This window comes from Anas platyrhynchos, chromosome Z (genome assembly GCF_047663525.1).
Source record: "Anas platyrhynchos isolate ZD024472 breed Pekin duck chromosome Z, IASCAAS_PekinDuck_T2T, whole genome shotgun sequence".
NCBI lineage: Eukaryota > Metazoa > Chordata > Aves > Anseriformes > Anatidae > Anas > Anas platyrhynchos.
Genome location: NC_092621.1, coordinates 23,429,689 through 23,450,948, shown reverse-complemented (window position 1 = coordinate 23,450,948; position 21,260 = coordinate 23,429,689). Strand labels below are relative to the sequence as shown.

General features: G+C 39.7%; 1 protein-coding gene across 11 annotated transcripts in view; it reads right to left on the bottom strand.

Moving 5' to 3' along the window:
* The window catches only part of MAST4 (microtubule associated serine/threonine kinase family member 4), a 293,964-nt gene that overhangs the window by 142,970 nt on the left and 129,734 nt on the right, over positions 1–21,260 (bottom strand). For 10 of the 11 annotated variants that reach the window (XM_038170079.2, XM_038170081.2, XM_038170080.2 and 7 more), the window contains one exon: positions 17,017–17,048. The exons of the other annotated variant lie outside the window; for it this stretch is intronic. In XM_038170079.2, coding sequence (XP_038026007.1) covers positions 17,017–17,048 — 32 coding nt within the window. The remainder of the gene's footprint in view (positions 1–17,016; positions 17,049–21,260) is intronic. 11 annotated transcript variants of the gene reach the window in all.

Below are 21,260 nucleotides of genomic sequence, written 5' to 3'. Positions count from 1 at the left end.
AGTCAATCATTACAGCTGCGCAGGAGCCAGAATGTTAGTTATTTCTGAGATGGATAAGCCCCAAAAGGCTCAGAATCTAAATTTGAAGATTTTGAGGCATGATAAATCAAGCACAAGAGCCTAGAAAAGATTCTCTCTCGTTTGTTTGTTAACTGTATCCATTGGTCTAATAGAAGACTCTACCTCACCTTACAAACTTACACCCCTAAGGAAAAATAGGGCAAACACTAGAAGTTGTCACGATTTCAACATGGAAACAAATAGAGGAGTCCCTCTGACAGAGCTGTGCAAGTACAGGTGAGCTAAGCTGCCACTTCTCTCTCTCTGGCAAAGAAATCGGTGGGCTTCACAGTGAAAAGGAACCATAAATTGTGCTCAGACGCAGAGAACATGACTTTGCCTGCCTGCCTCCAGTCATCATAAAGAAAGAGCTCAGACTGGAGAAATGCCCTGCTGGTCTAGAGGAGCATCAGTTCTCCAAGCACTACTGTGGAGGAAAGCTCATTACCCCGTCACGTAAAACTGATGCAAAGATGAGCCCCTCTGCTGCCGCTGCTTTATTGCACTACTACAGCCACATACGTGTAAAGGGAGATGGCTCTGCAACAATTTCAGGTGGGAGGCAAGTACACAACAGTGCAGTAAGACTGACAGGAATGACCAAGAAAAGGCGTTGGGGCTTGTGACTATCCTCATTGCTTTGAACAGCTACCTTCTAGCAGAACATTTCCCCCCTTCTTTCTCACCTAGTCAGCAGCAAATGCTGGAACTGCTCTCCATTCTCATTTCCTCTTTATTCCTTACTAGCTGACCAGGCACCGTGTGGTGCTAACTTCCCACAGACTACTAATTTGTCCAAAACAGCTTTTAACTGAGGATGCAGCCTCTCTAGTACTAACACACTGGCTCCTTTGTTTTCTCCTTGCTGTCTAGATACTACACACAAGGGCTTCATACAAAAATTAGGGAGTCACAACCAGAGAATTTACTAAAGCAAATACCAGTATGTCTGTTCCAGATTCTCTCAAGCACATGCCTCCTGGATTTTTTCTTCTCACCTCTGTTTTCCTTATAGCCTTTCCTCAGCCATTTTCTTTTTTATTTGTCTCTGTAGCAAATTATTTTCCCTTCTCTCATTCTTGCACGATTCCCTAACTTCACTAATATTATATTGCTTCAGTGTTACACCATCATGCATGAGTCAAACAACCCCTGAACATGATTCAAAACCAACAGCTGTGTGAAGATAGTGATTCAGTAGCTAGGCAATACTTTAGCTTAGGTTTCCCTCTTGCATCCCAGTTCTCTACTCAGACTCTCCATTTTGAGTTATTTTGTCAATCAAATCTAGATGGCAAACTCAGTTTTTGTCAGATGCAGATCTTTCTGATAGTTGCCTCTCTTACCAATGAACTTTAGGATCCCACTGATTGAATGAACTTCTATTATCTTTGGTTTCAGACTACTGCCAACTCCCTAAAATGACATATTATCTATATAAAATCGATAATGCACTGGTTATGACTCTACTTTGGGCTCATTTGTGAAAGTACAAGCTGTAAGAGCCAGTTTGGAAAACAAACCATTTAAAGATTTTGTTCCTGTGTATTATTTTAGGAGGAAATTCTTCATTCAAAAGGTGGTGAGGCCCTGGCACAGGCTGCCCAGAGAAGCTGTGGATGCCCCATCCCTGGAGCTGCTCAAGGCCAAACTGGACAGGGCTTTGGGCAACCTGGTCTGGTGGGAGGTGTTCCTGCCCATGGCAGGGGAGTGGAATTAGATGGTCTTTAAAGTCCCTTCCAACACAAGTCATTCTATTCTTATATCACATTGTCATAATTTTGTAAGTAAATAAAATGCCTATTCCAACAAAGGACCCCCAACAAAAGTTGTAAGAAAAAAGTATTAAGATTGCATTCTCAAATTAAGCAGAAAACCAGGGAAAATCATATTCTCTCTAGATGATCTTTCACTGGTTAACCAAGCCTACTAAATTTTGCACTAGCTACACAGACACCTAAATGACAACTGCTACACTGAGAATTATTACAGAACTCTGGTAAACCATTTGGCATCCATTTTGCTTACATCATTTTCTGCGTAGGTTTTCAATACTCACCAGTTCCTGCAAAATTTCCATCACCAGCAAGCACAAGCATGTGCTTTACTGCAGACTTTTATTGCTAGCATTTTTGGTGTTCTGTGCTTACAATTTCAAACATCATGGTGTAGTAGGAGAGAACAAGTAGATCAAAGCAGTTGGTGCTAAGAGCTCTGCATTTACACTGTATACATTTCAGAAATTTTACTTTAGACTAGAGCCATCACCCTGGAACAAAAGTCCCCACAATGCACACAGTTCAAAGCTGCCCTAAGTAGATGCTGTTTGACAACACTTTACTTTCTGGACTACAAGACTTGCAGCAGCTAAGACCTGTTGTATCAGGAAGCACTACACTCAGTCACTCAATGGCTGAGGTTAGAAGAGACCTCTTCATACTATCCAGTCCAAATCCTCAGCTCAAAGAAGGTTACAGGATGTTGTCCAGGACCACATACAGTTCATTGGGTTTTGAGCATCTTCCTGGAGAATCCACAGCCTCTGTGTAAAACCTATTTCAGTGTTTCACACTACCTTCCCCAGGAAAAAAGTGTTTGCCTGTGCTCAGATGGAGTTTCCTATTTTTTAATTTGTGCCCACTGTCTCTTGCCCTGGCAACTGGCACCACTGAGAAGGGTTCAGCATCCTTGTCTTCACTGCCTCCCAACAGGCATTTATACACATTTTTAAGACCATCCCTCACCCCATAACCCCGAGCTTTCTCTTCTCTAGGCTTAATAGTACCAGATCTTAGTCTATCTAGTCCCTTAATCATCTTTCCGGTCCTTGGTGGGACTTAGCCCATTAAGTCAGTACCTTTCTCATACTAGGAAACACAGGACTGGACACAGGACTCCAGATGAGGCCTCATCAGTGATGACTAGCGGTGAAGGATCACCATCTTTGACCTGCTGGCAACACTCCTTCTAACACAGCTCAGAACGCTGCCTGTCCTCTTTGCTGTCTCATCCCTTGCTTGTTGCTCACCAACACCATAAGGTAACCATAATCCCATAACTCCTACCAGAGGCTGAACAGCATAGAACATGAGTGCCATAGGCAAAACATATGACTGAGGTGTCCAAAGCAATTATCCACACTCTTTACCACTGGAAAACTGTTGGAGACATCTACAATATGTCCCAGGCCTCAGTTTTCCGCAGGTTTGAGAACTGTGTGGCATCCACTGGTGGTATGCTGTATCCTAACGCACTGCCCATGCCCGGACAAGCTTCAAAGCTGCACACTGCTCAGAACCAGCTGCCATCCAGATGACCTAAAGGTCCTGCTAGGCTGGCAGAGCAGATTCAAGAACTGCCTTGGCAGGGTTTACAAGTAATTAATTCTGACCTCAAAGGCATCACTGACACCTTTCTTCCTTCAGAAGCAGGATGATTTGCAGCATGTGCACTCCTCCCACCTCAGCCCCAAGGCCACACCCACACACAGATGTCAAACCTGTCTGGTTTAATCATGTTTTCATCACATGCTGTGAAGAACAATGTGTGTCTGGCTGCCTGACTTCAAAGCAGGACCACGTAACAAAGCAAAAAAAGCATTCCCAATGCCTGTGTACCCTACACAACCTTTACAAAGGTAGAGGTGAGTTTTTGCAGTCAGGCCAAAACAGCAAGAACTCGTTTCTTTGGCAGCTGCATGTTTAGTTCTACATTAGGGGCACTTGGGATAGCATATTTCTCTCAACTGCTGCTTTTACCTTCACTGCCTCGGAGCATGACCACGCTAAACATTCATGAGTGAACCAACTGGGACATGAAGAAATGATTATAAGCAATTACACTGTCTTGTGCATTGTATTCGTTGTGTGTTGTTTGCCACAAAGTACAAGGCTCCCAAAATTGGTGCCAGTCATTTAGACCCCCAGTTGCTTCCCCCATGACACTTGATCTGCTATTGCTTTCAGGCAAGCGCTGCAATGTTATGGATCTACTTTTCCCCAGTACTCTTTCTGACCTTTTCACAGGCGCTGTCACAACATAACTCAGTAAAAACCTTACAGGTCTAAGCTGGGCTGGCTTGATAAGAAAAAAAAAGTAAAGAAAAAAAAAAACAAAACACATAATGGAAAAGAAAAAGCTCTACGTTTGGGAGAAAGGACAGGGATGATATGTTTGCTTCCTGCTTTGTTAAAGAGATGGCAGAGTAGAAAACTGCATGATGGCAGAAAAGTATGTTAATGCCAGGATAACTGCTGCCATAACACAGGGTGCAAAGGCTTGTTAAAGACTAAAGAGGCAGAGGTAGATGATCAGAGCTTGCAGAACAGAAAGGTACCCTGCCAAAGAAACATTTTCCTTCTCCAAACTTGCATGAGATGAGCTCCACCCTGCTCCTGTCCACAGAAGTCACCCACCTGCCCACTGCCCAGGTGCACACTATTCAGTTTGTGTAACCTCAAGACTCATAATGAGCCATTGACCCCTCCCGAAATACTCATGTTCCCTGCCCCTCTTCTTAGCCCCAGCAGTTACTATTCATTCTCCCATACACAAAGTGCTCTGTAACCATGTGAAAACTACAATCACAGAGCAAGTTCTGCAAGCCTAAGCCTGGCTTGGTATCCCTGCCCCAGATCTCCATTGCCCTATCCTAGCAATGCACCTGCAATGCAGCACTCAGATTTAGGCAAAGTTTGAAAACACAAATGGAAGGAATACCTCCAGAAAAACAGAACTGCATTCAGCCAAGAAAATTTTAGTTCCCAAGAGAGTAAACATGACCTATAACCCCAATAGGGAGAGGGAGGCAAATGTTAGGATGGAGAAAAATCAGCAGGATCCAGACATTTTAGGCAGAAATGGAGGTAGTGGTAAAAGCCAAAATGGCTATGGCCACAAACGTTATGTAGTATTCCCCCACACAAGAAGAAACAGCCAATGTGATCTAACTACAGGGTGGGCACCACATCCAGCCATGGACAATAGAGGCCCTGACAGTCATCACCGTATGCCCCCTCTCCTGCTGTCAAACTGTACACCAGCTGCTTTAAATCCTGAAAGTCTGTCTGTGGACCACTGGCACACATCCCTCCCCAAGACCAAACCAACCTTCCACCTCCTACAACTCCTCCTGCAGCTGGCTCACCTGATCCTGCCCAGGCCTATACCATGCAGCCTTCAGAGGAAGATGCATTGGAATTGTTAGCATCTCATGCTCTGCTCAAGATCCCTGCCAATAAGGACATGCCTGCTTTGTTGCTCACTCCTCTGAGATCCAATTGTTGTCCCTCATCTGCTATAAGGAAGCATTCATCTGGAATTCTGAGTGCCAGTCCTTCTCACTCCCGGCAGCAGCCTCTTGATCCTGACACTGATACAGCTTTTACTCTTCTCATAGAACAGGTCAGTGAGCAGAACCCAGTCATCATGGCCCTGCACTGGTATTTTAGGAGAGTGAAGAATTGCTGGAAGCATAGCTTTAAAAAGAAAGTGAGAAAGGGAAACAATCATGGAGAGCCAAAAGGTTCAGCAAGGGGCTCATCATGGGGAGACTGGTATAAAAGGTAGGGCAGGTATCAATAAAATGAGGTTATAGAAGTTTACTGAAAGAGGAAGGTGAGAGAAAAGAAGGATTGTGGGCTTATAGACAACAGACATGAAGGCACAGATGACATCCAGCTCTTTACACACCAAAGGAAGCATCCAAGGACATCACAAACTCAGTGGTCCAAGAGCATTTGTGGAGTACATGAGCTCTGTACACACATTATATGGTCTCTCACTCCTCCATTAGTGGTAGAAGTACATCAGATTAATTCCTTGCAGAGAAGAGAACCTTCCCATTCAGCTCCACCCAAAAGAAATCTTGTGTTAGCAGAACTGAACAGTATGAAAAAAATCATCAGGCTTTTGCATCAATACACTACGCCGAACTAAGAGGTTAATACCCAAAAGTATCTACACAACTACTTTTTCATGTGATCTTTCCAATATTTGATCCCAAGCTATACAGCAAGTATGATGAAGTCTAGGGGAATCCAAAAAAATGCCAAGTTCCACCTGTTCCTCAGAAAATACTGAAGCATTCTGCATAAACAGGAGTTCCCCAAATGTTTTATAACAAGGTACATAGCATTGTGATAGTACAACAGAATGACAAACAACTGGCAGATAATGGATATGAACACACAAATATCCTTTGTGATAAACAACAGTACTGGCTGAGAATGCTAGCAGTATTAAAAATGTTTGAATTCACATTTGACAGGAACAAGGAGGGGAAAAAAGACTTCACTCCTCTACAACACAATAGAGGTCAGGATCATGAAATCCAAGTAATCCACATCTCTAGGAGGTCACCCTACACTTTACATAATGGAAGTACAACAATACTGACAATTTCAAGGGGAAAATCTATACTGCCAGAATGTCTACCAGAAGACGCTGATCCTGCTGTTCAGTAACTGCCTCTTTTACCTGAGAATGGTTATTTAGAATAAGGCGATTTTATTGCTACCGGAAGAACAATATTGTGCAGAAAGCTGAATGCTTCTTTCCTAAAAATAAAACCAATCATCTATTTGTAGGTTACACCTCACTTTCAATTTCCACACACAGACAACAAACAATTTATATATATATATTTATATATATATACACACACATATATACACAAAATTAGAATTCTTTAAGCAGAGCACAGGTTCATCAAACAATCATGTAATCTTTCCAGAGCCCTACCATGACCCCAATCCTACAGAGGCTAAATGTGTGCAAGCTAGAAATTGCATTGCCTCAGAAAGCTTTTTCCTGCAGATTAAGAGATTATTCAAATGTTTCTAGCATCAGTGCCAGAAAAATCAATTCATCAATACAGCACAAAGTAGACAGGATCACGCAATTCATAAGGACATTACAAGTCTTTCATAACCAATAATTCTTTTGACAAACTTTGAATTTTCCTTAACTACCAAAATAATGCCACTGGGAAAAAAACAAATGGTGAACAAGATGCTTTTTCGGTATGTCTGATATTCCTGAGATTTGCCATTTGAAATTCAAGCTGCACTGACTAGCAGTGATTACTCACATGATGTTCTTCTGACAGTTCTCACTGGGTAAATACTCTCTCAGATCATCAGAAAAAAACAGGTGGTTACATGGGCATTTGTTCTTTTCATACAATTTTAAAGTTTTACTAGAACAAATACTGATGAGAAAAAATTTTACTTATGATGCAACTTTTTTTTTTTTTTTGCTCAAAGACCAAATGGGAGGACCCAATGCTAATTTAAAAATACTTGAAACAATTATTAGTCTGAAATAGTTATTCATGTGCCTACCCCATTTGCTACTGAAGTCAGAATACAGTCATGTAACTATTGTGTTCACAAACTAAGCCACCCCTGAGACCCAACCTGCTCTCAGAGGTTATTACTTCCTTGCCTCAGCAGCTCATATTTCTACTATGAGATTTCCAACTTCCCTAGCATTTTCTTTCTGCACTTGCTACATGCCTTGCTGCTTCTTTGTACACAGAAACACTGTGAGCGTCACAAACTGCTGGTTCAACAGATAATGCAGGGTACAAGAGCAGAACCAGCAGAAGCAGAGCAGTTCAGCGAACAATAAACTGGAAAAGCTGCTCAGAGAAGAATATTGTCATGTGGGAAGAAAAACAACAACAGGTTAGATAGTCTGTTCTGTCAGACCTCCATCCCATTGCTCTTTTTTGCCTCATTTTGTCAGATTCAGTATTCACGTTTCAGTAATGAACTAAGTGTGCACTTGCAGCCCAGAAAGCCAACCATATCCCGGGCTGCACCAAAAGCAGCATGACCAGCAGGGCAAGGGAGGTGATTCTCCCCCTCTGCTCTGCTTTTGTGAGACCCCACCTGGAGCCCTGCATTCAGCTCTGGAGTCTCCAGTACAAGGATATGGAGCTGTTGGAGCAAGCCCAGAAAGACGGCCACAAAGATGAGCAGAGTGGTGGAAAGCTCTACTGTGAGGACAGGCTGAGAGAGCTGGGGTTGTTCAGCCTGGAGAAGAGGAGGCTCCGGGGAGACCTTACAGCTGCCTGCCAGTACCTAAAGGGGATCAGAAGGAAAGCTGGGGAGGGACCCTTGGTCAGGGAGTGGAGCGGGACAAGGAGTAATGCCTTTAAACTAAAAGAGGGCATATTTAGTTACAAGGAAGAAATTCTTCACTCTGAGGGTGGTGAGGCCCTGGCACAGGCTGCCAAGAGAAGCTGTGGATGCCCCATCCCTGGAGGTGTTCAAGGCCAGGCTGGATGGGGCTTTGGGCAACCTGGCCTGGTAGGAGGTGTCCCTGCCCAGGGGTTGGAACTGAGTGGCCTTTAAGGCCCTTTCAACCCAAACTATTCCATGGTTCTGTGAGATCTTTCCTACTGCTATTTCTTTGTAGACATTCACTTGTTTTAGAACCTCAGTACCTATCATCACCAGCAATCCACTAGCCATGAGATCTGTCCCCCAAACACCCAGGTTGCACATCATCCACTATACCTATTTATATGCATAGCTTTTTTTTTTTTTTTTTAATTTCAAATAAACTATCCTATTGCAAAAGCATTCTTGGAATTAGATAAAGCACCGATGCAACCAGGTATTTGACCTTTGCTCCCTCCAAGATTCCATGCAATTTTCCCATCCTGAAATTCTGTAACATCTTTTTTTGTTTGTTTGTTTGTTTTTACCCCGGAGACTTATCTCCCCTTCCCCAACCCTCTTTTTCACTGTGGCTTAACCAATCACAAATTTGATGAAGAAATACTTAAGCTTATTTTTCATTCTTGACACTGTCCTGTCCTTGCCTAAGTGTCTGAAACAACTCCAACAAGGCATAGTGTATTTAGAGCTCTGTGAAGAATTGTGGTAAATGGTGAAGAATGGGTCAGGTGATCATTTACATGATTCAAACACAACACTTACAGAATGGTGGATAAATATTATGTTAAACAATTAAGGTTTAAAATTTGAACGCCTCCTTTTCTAGACATCAGTCCCTCAGGTAACTACAATTTCAACACATTTTTATCAAGTTCCAAACCTTGCAAACATTATCTATGTGGTTAAAAAATATAGTGGACAATGATGTATGAACATATGGCCTACTAATGCAACAAAGAATAACTTAAAAATACCATTAAACATACTTGAAATGTGTCATCACTTTTTTTAATCTATTCACAAAGGTTGTGTGCATGCACACAGACACGAGTATGTGTTTACCAGTAAAAAGGTTTCACAAAACTTCAGAATGTTCTCAAACAGCATACAGATCTTGCATTGGAAAGAGACACAATCCCACACATCATAAAATACGAGTCAAAAGACAACATGCAAAGATTCATAGCAATATTGCTATGAATGAACTAGGGATGCAAATGTGTGCATGAAAAAGCCAAAAGAAATAGTTGAACAAGATCAAACAAGAATGGTGTCTGCTGATAATCAAGGACAAAACTAATAACAATAAAATGCCAAGGGCTGTTTTGTTTACATAAAAACCATGCCTGTGCTTTCCACAGCACAAAGGACTTGTCTGCAGAAGACCCTGCACTGACAACAGGAAAATGGCAACAAGGCTCCAGCACGTTGCACATGCCATTACTCTTCCCGTTAGCCCAACACAATTATAAAATGAGGAAATGAAAACAATGGGCAGCAGAGTTGCGTAAAATTTATGGGGGATGAAGTAAGCAAGACCATGAGGGAAAAGAATCATACTACAGTAACTGTTGGCTCAAAGCACACAAAAAACATATCCAAAAACCAGGTTTTCATCCTCAGTCACAAGAAACTGAAGACATGCGGTGAAGGACTTATCTGGTGATCCTTGTTCTCCATTTCATACCCAAGAGATCCTGGCCTGATGCAAGATTTTGTTAAGTCTGTGAATTTGTTGTTCAAAATTTTCATTGAAAACTCAGCATGGTAGCAATAAGTGGACAATTATCAATACATTATTAATGCATTAAGTGGATTTAGAGTTCATTAACAGACTCCCCCGAAAAAAGTGCAAGTGGGGGAATTTCCTTTGTACCAATGAGATTCTTTTGTGAGTTTACAGAAATTTTGTTTGCTTGATACTATTCGACGTTTTCATCAGTGACTTGGAAATGACATTTAAAAAGCCACTGCTAAAAGTTTCAAAGGTCAAACACTGAAGAAATGGTAAATACTGAGGATGAAAACATCACATAAAGCAATCTGGATCTCTTGGTAATCTGTGCTCTTTTAAACAAAAATGCATTTTAATTGGTAAATGAATATGAAGATCTATGAAATATGAAGAATCTAGAAAGTTAAGTGTACACAGCACTTAGGAAGCCACCACCATGAAAAGCAACTTAGAGGCATTCAGAATACGATATTTTCCCAGCATGTTACCGTGACAAAAGGTGCTAATAGAAACAGCAACAGATCTATGAGAGGAGAATAAAATTCTTTACTTTTGCTCACATGTGACCAAAACAAGTTAGGTTTGCTGGAAAAAGATCACTTGAATGACTACTGAGTTTATCATAAAGATTAAAGTGTCATTACTGAGCACCACCCAGTATACTGAGTATAATTTTCTACCTGGTGGCAGTATACAAGTTAACTGAGCACAAACATATAGAAAGAGTACTAGCAGCAGTTAACACTACCACATTATCTTTAAGAAACTAACGTGGGATACTGAGAGTATTGACTTCTGCAGAAGATATACATATTAGAATTGAGAATTGCCCATTACCTGGCAACAGTAAGTAACATGCTCTAATTTCCAAATTTAAGGTAATAGTAATCACCGAACTACTTTAAGAGGAAAAGTAACAAGTTCTCTTTTTATGATTAACACTGATGTTTATTACAAAGGTACGAGATGAGTAACAGCAACATAATCATTTTAAAGTCCAAAGCAGCATTTCAGCTCACTTTAAATGCAGATGATGCTAAAGAAAATGAGTAGATGAAATGGAAGTGAAGATGAAATGGGTGGGAAGGTTCTAATTTCAGGGCTTCCAAAGCATAAGAACATCTTCTCAAGTCTACTCCACAGCTTCCAATCCCTCCAAAAGAAAGCCCTCTGCTTTTGACATTTGGCTTAATATCATGTTATCTGCTGATATTAAAGTTATTGACTGTGATATCAAAAAAAAAAAATCAATTTTCTTTGCTACTATGCTTGCAAAAGTCTGAACATGGATGTAACTAAACGAATGCCAGAAAACGACATTTTGGATATAATTTAGATCAATAGATCTAAACTCTACAACTAACGCAGAGTCAAAGCATGATACAACCATTGGATACATTGGAGTAGGACTCTATGAATACATGGACTCATAACTAAGCATAAGCTGAAGCACTTGTATAAACAGTGCCATTGAAGCTATCCAGAGACAAAAAGGGCTAGCTCCTGGCAGACGTGGCTCACAAGCCCTCTTGCTTACTCTACTGGTCCCTTCTACTTCCTGCCAAAGGTCAATATACCACTGAGAGAAGCAGCTAGAACTTCCCTGGGGGCAACACACTGCGTTGTTCAGACACGTTTCCTCAAGTGGCCATCAGATGGAGTCTTCTATCAGCATACAGTACTTTGCAGTAGAAACTCCTGCTCACAGAAGATACGGAAGTCACAGCTACAGGGGCAGACGCTCTAGAGAACAAATGGACCTAAATCTCTGTACCTTCAGCGTAACAACGCTGCTTATCAAAGCACTCACCTCTGGCCAACTTGTTTATTTCATCTCAATATATAAATATGAACAGCACCAGCAAACTATCTACAGGAGAGTGCTGCAATGCAGATTTCTGGTACTGCACTGTCCTGCAGCACAAGGAACTCATTACTCAGATTTAGGTACAACTGTGCTTTTCTCCTGTAATAATATTCATGGGATATTGCAAATTGTTTTAATTTAAGACACTCAGTATCTCCCAATGAGCACCAGATTGCAGAGGCTACATACTTTCAGAGAAAACAAACAAACATGAAACAAGTCCCAAAACATTCATAAACAGAGAAACAGTTTTTATTTTAATTAAAATACGAAATGTTACTATCTTTTACATCTCAGGACCACATTTGGACTAGTTTTTATAATTAACATGGAAAATATTTCATTTCTTCAAAATTTATTACTATTCTTTAATGATCTTCCCAAAATTGTCTAGATAACAATATCCAAGACTAATCACCCAAGATCTACAAATCCTTTAATGAAGTTTTGGTCCTCAGCTACAATGAATCATACTTGAATTTCTGCACTTTGTAAATGAGGTACCTTGACATGAGCACTTTCAGCACAACAGTTCCCTTCTGCAAAAATACATCTGATGAAAAAAAACTGAAAAACTGCAACCATAAACAAATGCACATGTCATGAGACATACACACACAACACAAAGGAAAAGGCCATCTCTCTTACATGTTTTGAAGTGCATGGGTCTTCTGTCTTGACAGTTTTTTGACAATTGTGCCCTTCAAGCCACAAATAATCCTATGTACTTAGGGAGATAAAAACTCTAAGGCAGCTGTTGGCAGAGAGTTAGGATTGTACAGTCAATGTATTTAACTTCTGAGCTTTCCTTTGGGTGCTTTGGCATCCATTTTAAACACTTCTCATTATCACAGGCCCTGTATATGGTTACAGATTTTTTTTTATATTTTTATTTTTAAGTGTGGTTGGCATTATCTTTATTATTCTACTTCATTCCACTCAATCACTGATTCCCCCTTTTTCCCTGAGGTTAACTGACAGTCCATATTTGTCATTAATAAGAACTGTCTTAAGTTATTAACCTTCCTGAAACTTGTTTGATTAAGCCCTTTAGCAAGCAGTAGTTTTAACTACTGTTTTTCTTGAATTCTTAGCTAGTCACACTTTTTTTTTTGCTGTTATCCAAGGATATCAGCTGCTTCACTGTAATGCATAAATGAGTTTCATGAACATTCTGTGACCAACTTTGACATTTTCACAGGTGCAAGTAGATTATATAATTGCTGCAACTGAATGAGAGTCCACATTTTATAATTACTGAATTTATTTTCAGAAGTTTCAAGAGAAGGACATATGCAGCCAAAAAATACATTAAAATTACCTAGCTTTGAATTAAACTGAAATATCTCTGACAGCTTAAACAAAAGAAAAAGAAACAAGAACCAGTTTAGTCTGGAAAAGCCATGTATTTTACTGCTATGGCAGGTGAACCACTGAAGCTCAAAAGAAACAATGAACCTCCTCTACCTACCCACTTACTTCTATTTAAATATGACTTTTTTGAAGCTTGTTGTTAATTCTTCTTTAGGAGAAGGGCATTTTAAACCAGAACAGACCTACTTAAAATGAAGAGTAACTATTGTGCCACAACCTTTGAGTTCCTGCCCTCTCCCTCTGCAGCTTTAATTTTGCTGTTCACTTTGGTCCAAGAAAGAAAACAAAAGAGGCCATGCTGACATCTTAATTTCAGTGATTGAGACTCTCCTGTTTAACATATGTTAAACACAAGAAATCTTCTCTGGCTCCATACTCTTGCTATCTACTCTTTGAATGTATAAACAGTATGATTTATAGATGCAAACATTCTGTGGTTCATTGTAGGACCTGCATGCTTCATACACTGATGTTAGCAACACTAAAACTTCTATTTCTGGGTCTGGCTTAACATTATGGACAAATATTTTCCTTCATATTTGGAAATAATTGGTGAAAACTAAAAAATAAAAAACATCATAGCAGCATATAAACAGTCCATCCCTGTAGCAGAAGTATGCAGAAATACATATTATGTAATTTTCTGATGGAGTTGCAAAGTGAGATAGTAACAACCACATAAGTTTACTGATAGAGACAGCCCTAGAGAAAGTTCCCTGACACTCTCTGTGCTTCCATGCCACCATACCCTGCTGTCAGAAAGGCATTTGTGCAGCTGCACAAACACTCCAAAGAACTTGCATGAAGCTAATTGCAACCTGGATCAGTTCTGCTTGTGTAAACACAAGCACTTGCACCAGCACAGCCAGGGTGTGATCTGACAGAATATCACTTCTTTCTGAAGTGACAACAATTAGCATCATTGGCATAAACTGAGACAAAGTGAACGTCAACCTTTTCAAGATCTTTTGTCTCCAAGTCTTTCTTCGGAAGCTGCTGTATATGTAAAATCAGAATTGTGTTTAGTTGTACAAGTCCCACGAATTTCAACTTATTTCGTGACCTCCAAAATGAAGCCACACAGCTGCAGTTTAAAATTGAATTGCCCCACAGCAAGGTAACTGAAATAGTGACAATGTGAGGGAGAAGCAGAGATGTTAAGCCCTTTCTCCCTCTCCAAGCTTTCTGCACTTTCTGTCCTTGGTCCTCTCCAAGAGTTCACCTAAGTAACTGCATTCCACATCTCCTCCTCCAGCCTCTCTAGATTCTTCCTTGACTTCTGGCACCACTACACCCTTAGACTGTTGTCTTCTATTTCAAAATCAGACAATAGTTTCATACTACTCTGCCCTTATATCAGCTAAATCTTGTGTATCAAATAACACTGAAGCTGCTGGGTTCTCATAGAAGTCCCTGTATTGGGCTGTACAATGGTTACATAGATAAACAGGTCAATGAAAACGGAGCACACTCCGTTTTCATTGGGTTTGTAGATCAACAGTTGGGTTTGTAGATCAACAAACACAGAGTTAGCTCAACAGGTCAGCTGCAAGGTGGAGTAGCTTCACACATCGTAAGAACATATGTGCTCAGAAGCACAACCAGGATACCCTGGCAGATGAAGAGCAGGTGAGGCTCAATAAGAGGAAAAGCACTGCCAACTGGCAGAAGATAGCAAACACATCATGTTGGCATGAATGCCACAGCTAACCAACCCAGAGCTAATTGCTACTGCACAAATAGACTCCTCTGCTTACTGTTTTACTGGCAGAATGTTAGCATTGCCCTTTTTCACTGCATATCTGATCATGTTAATAAAGAAAACCTGAGTACCACTTCCAGCATCAAGTTGTGTACATAGCTGAAGAAGCCAGAGAGCACTGGTTGGTTCAGCAGAATATGTAGTGAAAGGCTGGTGCTCTGTATCAGTCATATAACATATATTTACAACCTATGCTTCCTCACAAATACCTCCCCTTCTATATTGACACATTATACCATGCTTGCTCCCTAGACCTGGAAACAGCTGTCTCCTTTATATTTGCCACAGGAAAAGACATTTTAAAATTATCTGCATACATATGAAAAACAATTCTGCGTGAAATAGATAGTAGCCAGCCTAAATAAAGTATAAAATTAATACAACATATCTAAAAGAAAAAGTATTTTGTAACTAGTTCTTTTACATATACACTTGGTGAACCATAAGCGAGACACCTTTCCCCACACATCTTCCATGCAGTAACAAAGGTATTTTAAAATACCATCTGCAGAATTCTAACCACCTTAATAGCCAGATAGGATTATGCTGATAAGCCGCTATTCCTTTATGACATTTTATTAAGATCTCAGCACCATTACAGAATCTGCACCTACATCTCAATGATCTGCTATAAAAAATATGTCTATGAATGCAATTGAGGTGATTGCTTTGCAGACATTTTTTAAACCTGAAGAAAAGCATTTAACAATATTCAACGTCGAACATAGCAAGGGTAAGCAAGATCAGGGAATAGTTTAAAAAAAGAAAGAGCCTGTAAAGCCACTTTCTGCTCTGGCTGATATCAACATGAGTTTACCATTAACTTCAATATGGGCAGTCTTTTGCTCAGACAACAGTTTGGGGTTAATTATGAAGCTTCCAAAAGGCAACAGAGATTGTTTTCTTAAGCAGTTTTTATCTGTGCCACTGCAATACCAAATACTTGACATAGAATTAGTTTTCATAATTTAGCAGTATTTTTTAAATAATGGGTTTGCTTACTATTTGGTGTAAGATTTTTCTTCTGTCAGAACCCAAAACAAGGAAGTCTTGTGCCAGACAGCAGATGTCTTACAACCTGTACCTTCCCAGCAACAACAGTTTCAGTTATTCACATACCTAACTAAACCAGCAACAAAACCTACATATTGCTACCAAGCTGAAAACAAATATATAAAAATAAAACCATAGCCAGCCTTTGTACAAGGGCTCTGGGTTTTATTTGTAACATGTTGTCACATTAACACAAGCTTACTTGAGTACAGTGCTAACCCTATATTCCTAAATTATTTTTGAAAAGTAGTAACCAAACATTGTTTCATATTTTCATAGATAATTATCTTAATGTCTTCTTAATGAATTACTACTACACAAGGAATAAGCAAATATGAATAAATACACAATATATATTAAAAACAAAACAAAAAAAAAGCTCGAAAACGCCAAGGAAAGAAGCCAAGGTACAAGAGCCCATACAAAGAACAACTAAACCATGGTATCCAATTTCATATTGCTCTAATTCAGTAGCAACATATACAAGAACATACAATTTTCACCTCCACTAATCAAAATGATAGCTCAACAACCCTATACATTTAATAGCACTCATCTATTCTTTTGTTCCTACCACTTTATCCACAAGTCTGATCACAGAATTTCATACAGAAATAGTTCTACTTGCATGTCAAGTTTAATTTACATCATTCACAAAGAAACCAGATTTCCTCCTTGATTTTAAGTTGAGAAATCTTCAGTACAAAAGAAAAGCTTCAACATAAGAACTTTAAGGCAATTTAGAAATATTTTACAATAGGTCCTCCAGGAAAGGCAGATCTGCATAAAAAAAGGTTACTGCACAAGCATAGGTCTTCATTCAACATCTAAATTTCTCTATACGCATCTTAAGGCAAATCAACTGCCATATTTAACCTTTGTTTTAGCTCCCCTGAAAAGAAGAATAGCCTACTCAAGAACTCTCAAAACTACATACTGTACTGTGAGCACAAGAGAAGAAACTTCAGATACTTACAAACTTCCTCGTCTTGGAAGGCTCAACTCCTTCTGCAAAAGAAAAGAATTTACATTAAGAATAACATCTCCTTTAATTGGATGTGACCTTTTTTGGACAAGTACTCTATTCCTCTCATCCTGCCAGCAGCAGATAAACAGATGTATACATGTATTTTGACTGTAATAAAAAATACATATTTTACATGTACCATCTTTCACTTGTAGCCTTCTATTCTTATTTGAAGTATTAACATTAGCAATGGGAAATGTCTAGGTCTTTTAATAGCAACAGTTAGCCTATTTTGAATGGTAAGATTTTGCTGTAACATTGCTTTATTCAGAGCCATGATACATTGGTGACAGTATTAAAACTCCCAAGAGTCAGTGACAATGAAATGCTAAACTCTTTCCAGTATCCATTGGTTGCAAAAGATGTTAGCAACATGATCAAGACCTAAATAAGTGACCACTAACACCAACAATTCTCCACTGTGTGGTTTTGTGTTTTTATTTATTTTATTAAAAAGTGATTAAATCCACAACAGTTTGATCGTCTATGAATCATTAAAATTCACTGCAATCTTCTACAAAGTACTAGCATAACAACAAAACCACTGTTGGATAGATGTTTCTAAAACTTGCTGAGAACAGTTAAACTACTGTTTAGGGGACTGATGGAACAGTCTGCTAACTAAATCAGAACTGCAGATAAACATTTTACTAGCATTTTTTGTGAAAAAAAAATCCATTAAGTTTTGCCTACCAGAGATTTCCACAGAATCACAGAGTCACAGAATTTCTAGGTTGGAAGAGACCTCACGATCATCGAGTCCAACCTCTGACCTAACACTAACAGTCCCCACTAAACCATATCCCTAAGCTCTACATCTAAACGTCTTTTAAAGACCTCCAGGGATGGTGACTCCACCACTTCCCTGGGTAGCCTGTTCCAATGTCTAACAACCCTTTCGGTAAAGAAGTTCTTCCTAACATCCAACCTAAAACTCCCCTGGTGCAACTTAAGCCCATTCCCCCTCGTCCTGTCACCAAGCACGTGGGAGAACAGACCAACCCCCACCTCGCTACAGCCTCCTTATGGTACCTGTAGAGAGCAATAAGGTCGCCCCTGAGCCTCCTCTTCTCCAGGCTGAACAATCCCAGCTCCTTCAGCCGCTCCTCGTAGGACTTGTTCTCCAGGCCCCTCACCAGCTTTGCTGCCCTTCTCTGGACCCGCTCAAGCACCTCCATGTCCTTCTTGTAGTGAGGGGCCCAACACTGAACACAGTACTCGAGGTGCGGCCTCACCAGAGCCGAGTACAGGGGGACAATCACCTCCCTAGCCCTGCTGGTCACACTGTTTTTGATACAAGCCAGGATGCTGTTGGCCTTCTTGGCCACCTGAGCACACTGCTGGCTCATATTCAGTCGACTATCAACCAATACTCCCAGGTCCTTCTCCGCCAGGCAGCTTTCCAACCACTCATCTCCCAGCCTGTAGCTCTGCTTGGGGTTGTTGTGCCCCAGGTGCAGGACCCGGCACTTGGCCTTGTTGAACTTCAGGCAGTTGGCCTCAGCCCATCGGTGCAGCCTATCCAGATCCTCCTGCAGAGCTTTCCTACCCTCGAGCAGATCGACACACACATCTAATTTGGTGTCATCTGTCATTTGTCTCATATTGTATAAGTACAAATAAATAATAGAATAGTTGAATCTAGAAAGGACATCTAGAGATCCTCCAGTCCAAAACCCTGCTCCAAGAAGGGCCAATTAGAGCTGGTTGCTCAGGACAGTGTCCTGTTGTGTTTTGAAAGACTACAAAGACAGTCTCCAAAGCAATCTGGGCAACTTCTTATTGTTATAAATGAGGGTTAACCACATTCATTTTTTCCCCCATTCCTCACCTGAACTTGTACTCTAAATGCTACATGAATGAAGTCATCTTTGCAATCCTGTTCAGCAAGGAGCACAGCCTTTGCAGACAAAGGTAGAGCTTGTCTAACCTACAGGATATGCACATACATTTAAAGTTGAAGACCATCTCAAAAGACAAGGTAACATATGAAGATAATTTGAGTTATGTGAATGGATGTCTTCAGTCACTCATTTGCATTATTTTATGTTTATTTTCGATATCCTAACAAAAGACTGTTTTAAAGCACATGCTCCATTTCTATTCTAAAAGTTGTTAAAGCAAATGATCTCAAAATTATCTTTACAAAGTGTGTGCGTATATATGTACATGTGTGCATGCTGTATATGCATGCACGCATATATTCATTTCACTTAGTATATAAAATGAAGTTATAGGCACTGACCAGAAAACGTACATGAAATACAATTGAAGGGATAAAAATAGTCCAGTCAGGCACCTTAGAAAAGGCCGTAAGGGAATGAATAATTACGTATTCTTTGGAGACTTAAATGGTGTGCAGTAAATAAGGCAGGGGCTGCTAACTGAATGATAAGGATTAAAATATCAAGTAGCTGCTCAATTCCTGAGCACCGCCCATCCTGTTAACTGAATGAGGCAGGAAAAAATAGTGTGAAACAATGTAATTAGAGATCATAACGCACAGGCATAAGAGAGCAGAATTAGGGGCCTTGGTAACAAATTCTGGCACTTCCTAGGAAGTTCCAGCAACTGTTCAGAATTTGCAATTTAAAACAACATCTTTTAGCATAACATGTGCTTATATACAAAAGAACAGTTACACCTGCATACAATATTGCATTATGAAGCTGTGTAATTCCCCTAAATTGAAAATGTCACATTCATCACGAACAAAATGTAACTGCAATTCAGAACCCACGTACTTCCCCTTGTATGGGTTTTTTTCTTTAATATTTACAATGCCATTGTGTTCCATTTCTAACATAAAACTTTACTTGTAAATTCTCGGCATTGTCACTCAGTAATGGACAATGACCATGGAAAAACTGCCAAAATGTAATAAGAGAGAATTGTACTTGGTTTTGCAGCTAATTTAACAGAGTTGCAACATTTGTTGCAATTTTATTTTATTTCTTATGATTTAGGGCTCTTTTTTTTTTTTTTTTCCTATGTGTTGTGTTTCTTTAGGCTTTTTTTTAAAGAAAAATTATAGGGGTTTGGTTACAGTTTATCATTATAACAGCACTTGACAGACAATGCTGTCTGTGGACACTTAAAGTCACATTAATCTCTCAGCCAATTCTCATGCATGCCATCCTCCAGGATTACTCTTGATCACTGAATACAGCTTCCGTAATTTACTGTAACTACCCTTAAGTAAAACTGTTAAGAAGTGCCAAGATCTCTTAGTACTAAGTAAAAAAAGTGAAACAAAATCTCGGGTGTGTAATTCATGCAGGAAGATTACAAAACAATGCAAATAAAGATTTTGTGTGCATGGATTTTAAAATACCCTGATAGTATACATATAAATAAAATTTATAAAATACCCTGACAGTGTGTGTGTTTGTGTGTATATTTATATAAATATTAAAAGCAACACCATCTTTCCTCAATATCTATAGCCTCATTTTGCTATACATCACAGTGCTGATGTTAAAATGCCAGGTCACTTCCTCCTCCCACGAGTAACTCCAAGAAAAAAAATCATAGTAGACTTAAGCCTGCTTTTCTGTCTCAGATCAGATTTAATTTTTTCAGCTCCTACATGATTGTGTGTCATTTAGAATTCACCTGTCTTAACTTTTTGAAGCTGTGGAAAAGTCTTTATCAGCAGTGTTGTACAGACTTTCTTAATCCAAACCAGACTCACCAGCATTACGCTTTCACTCTGATAGTACAGCCGAACTCCACAAGAGTCTATTCAGAGTATGTGGGAAAAATTTAAACATGCTCTAAAAAGGGCCAGTCTATAAATTATAGATGAATTATATAGAATATATACTATTATATAGGTAAGATAATAATGAATATAGAACAAATATAATTATATAGATGAGATGATAATGGATAACCACTTATTACTAAATACATAAAAGCCACCAGTATCTTTTATAAGGTAAATAGGCATTTTTTACTCAGTTTCTCCCAGCTGCTTTACTCAACAACCACTGAAAACAAGGAAGCACTAAATGATACCAAAAATCACTCAGCTCTTCATCCTTGCAACTCTAAGGCTCGTATCTCAGTTACACTACAAATGACCTGTAGCTCCCTGAAGTTCTCTAGCATTGTGCTACTTCCTTTCTGAGGGGCTCAGTAAGCCATAAGCAGAAGAACAGTTGTGGTAGTCCCACTGCACAGCATCCAAC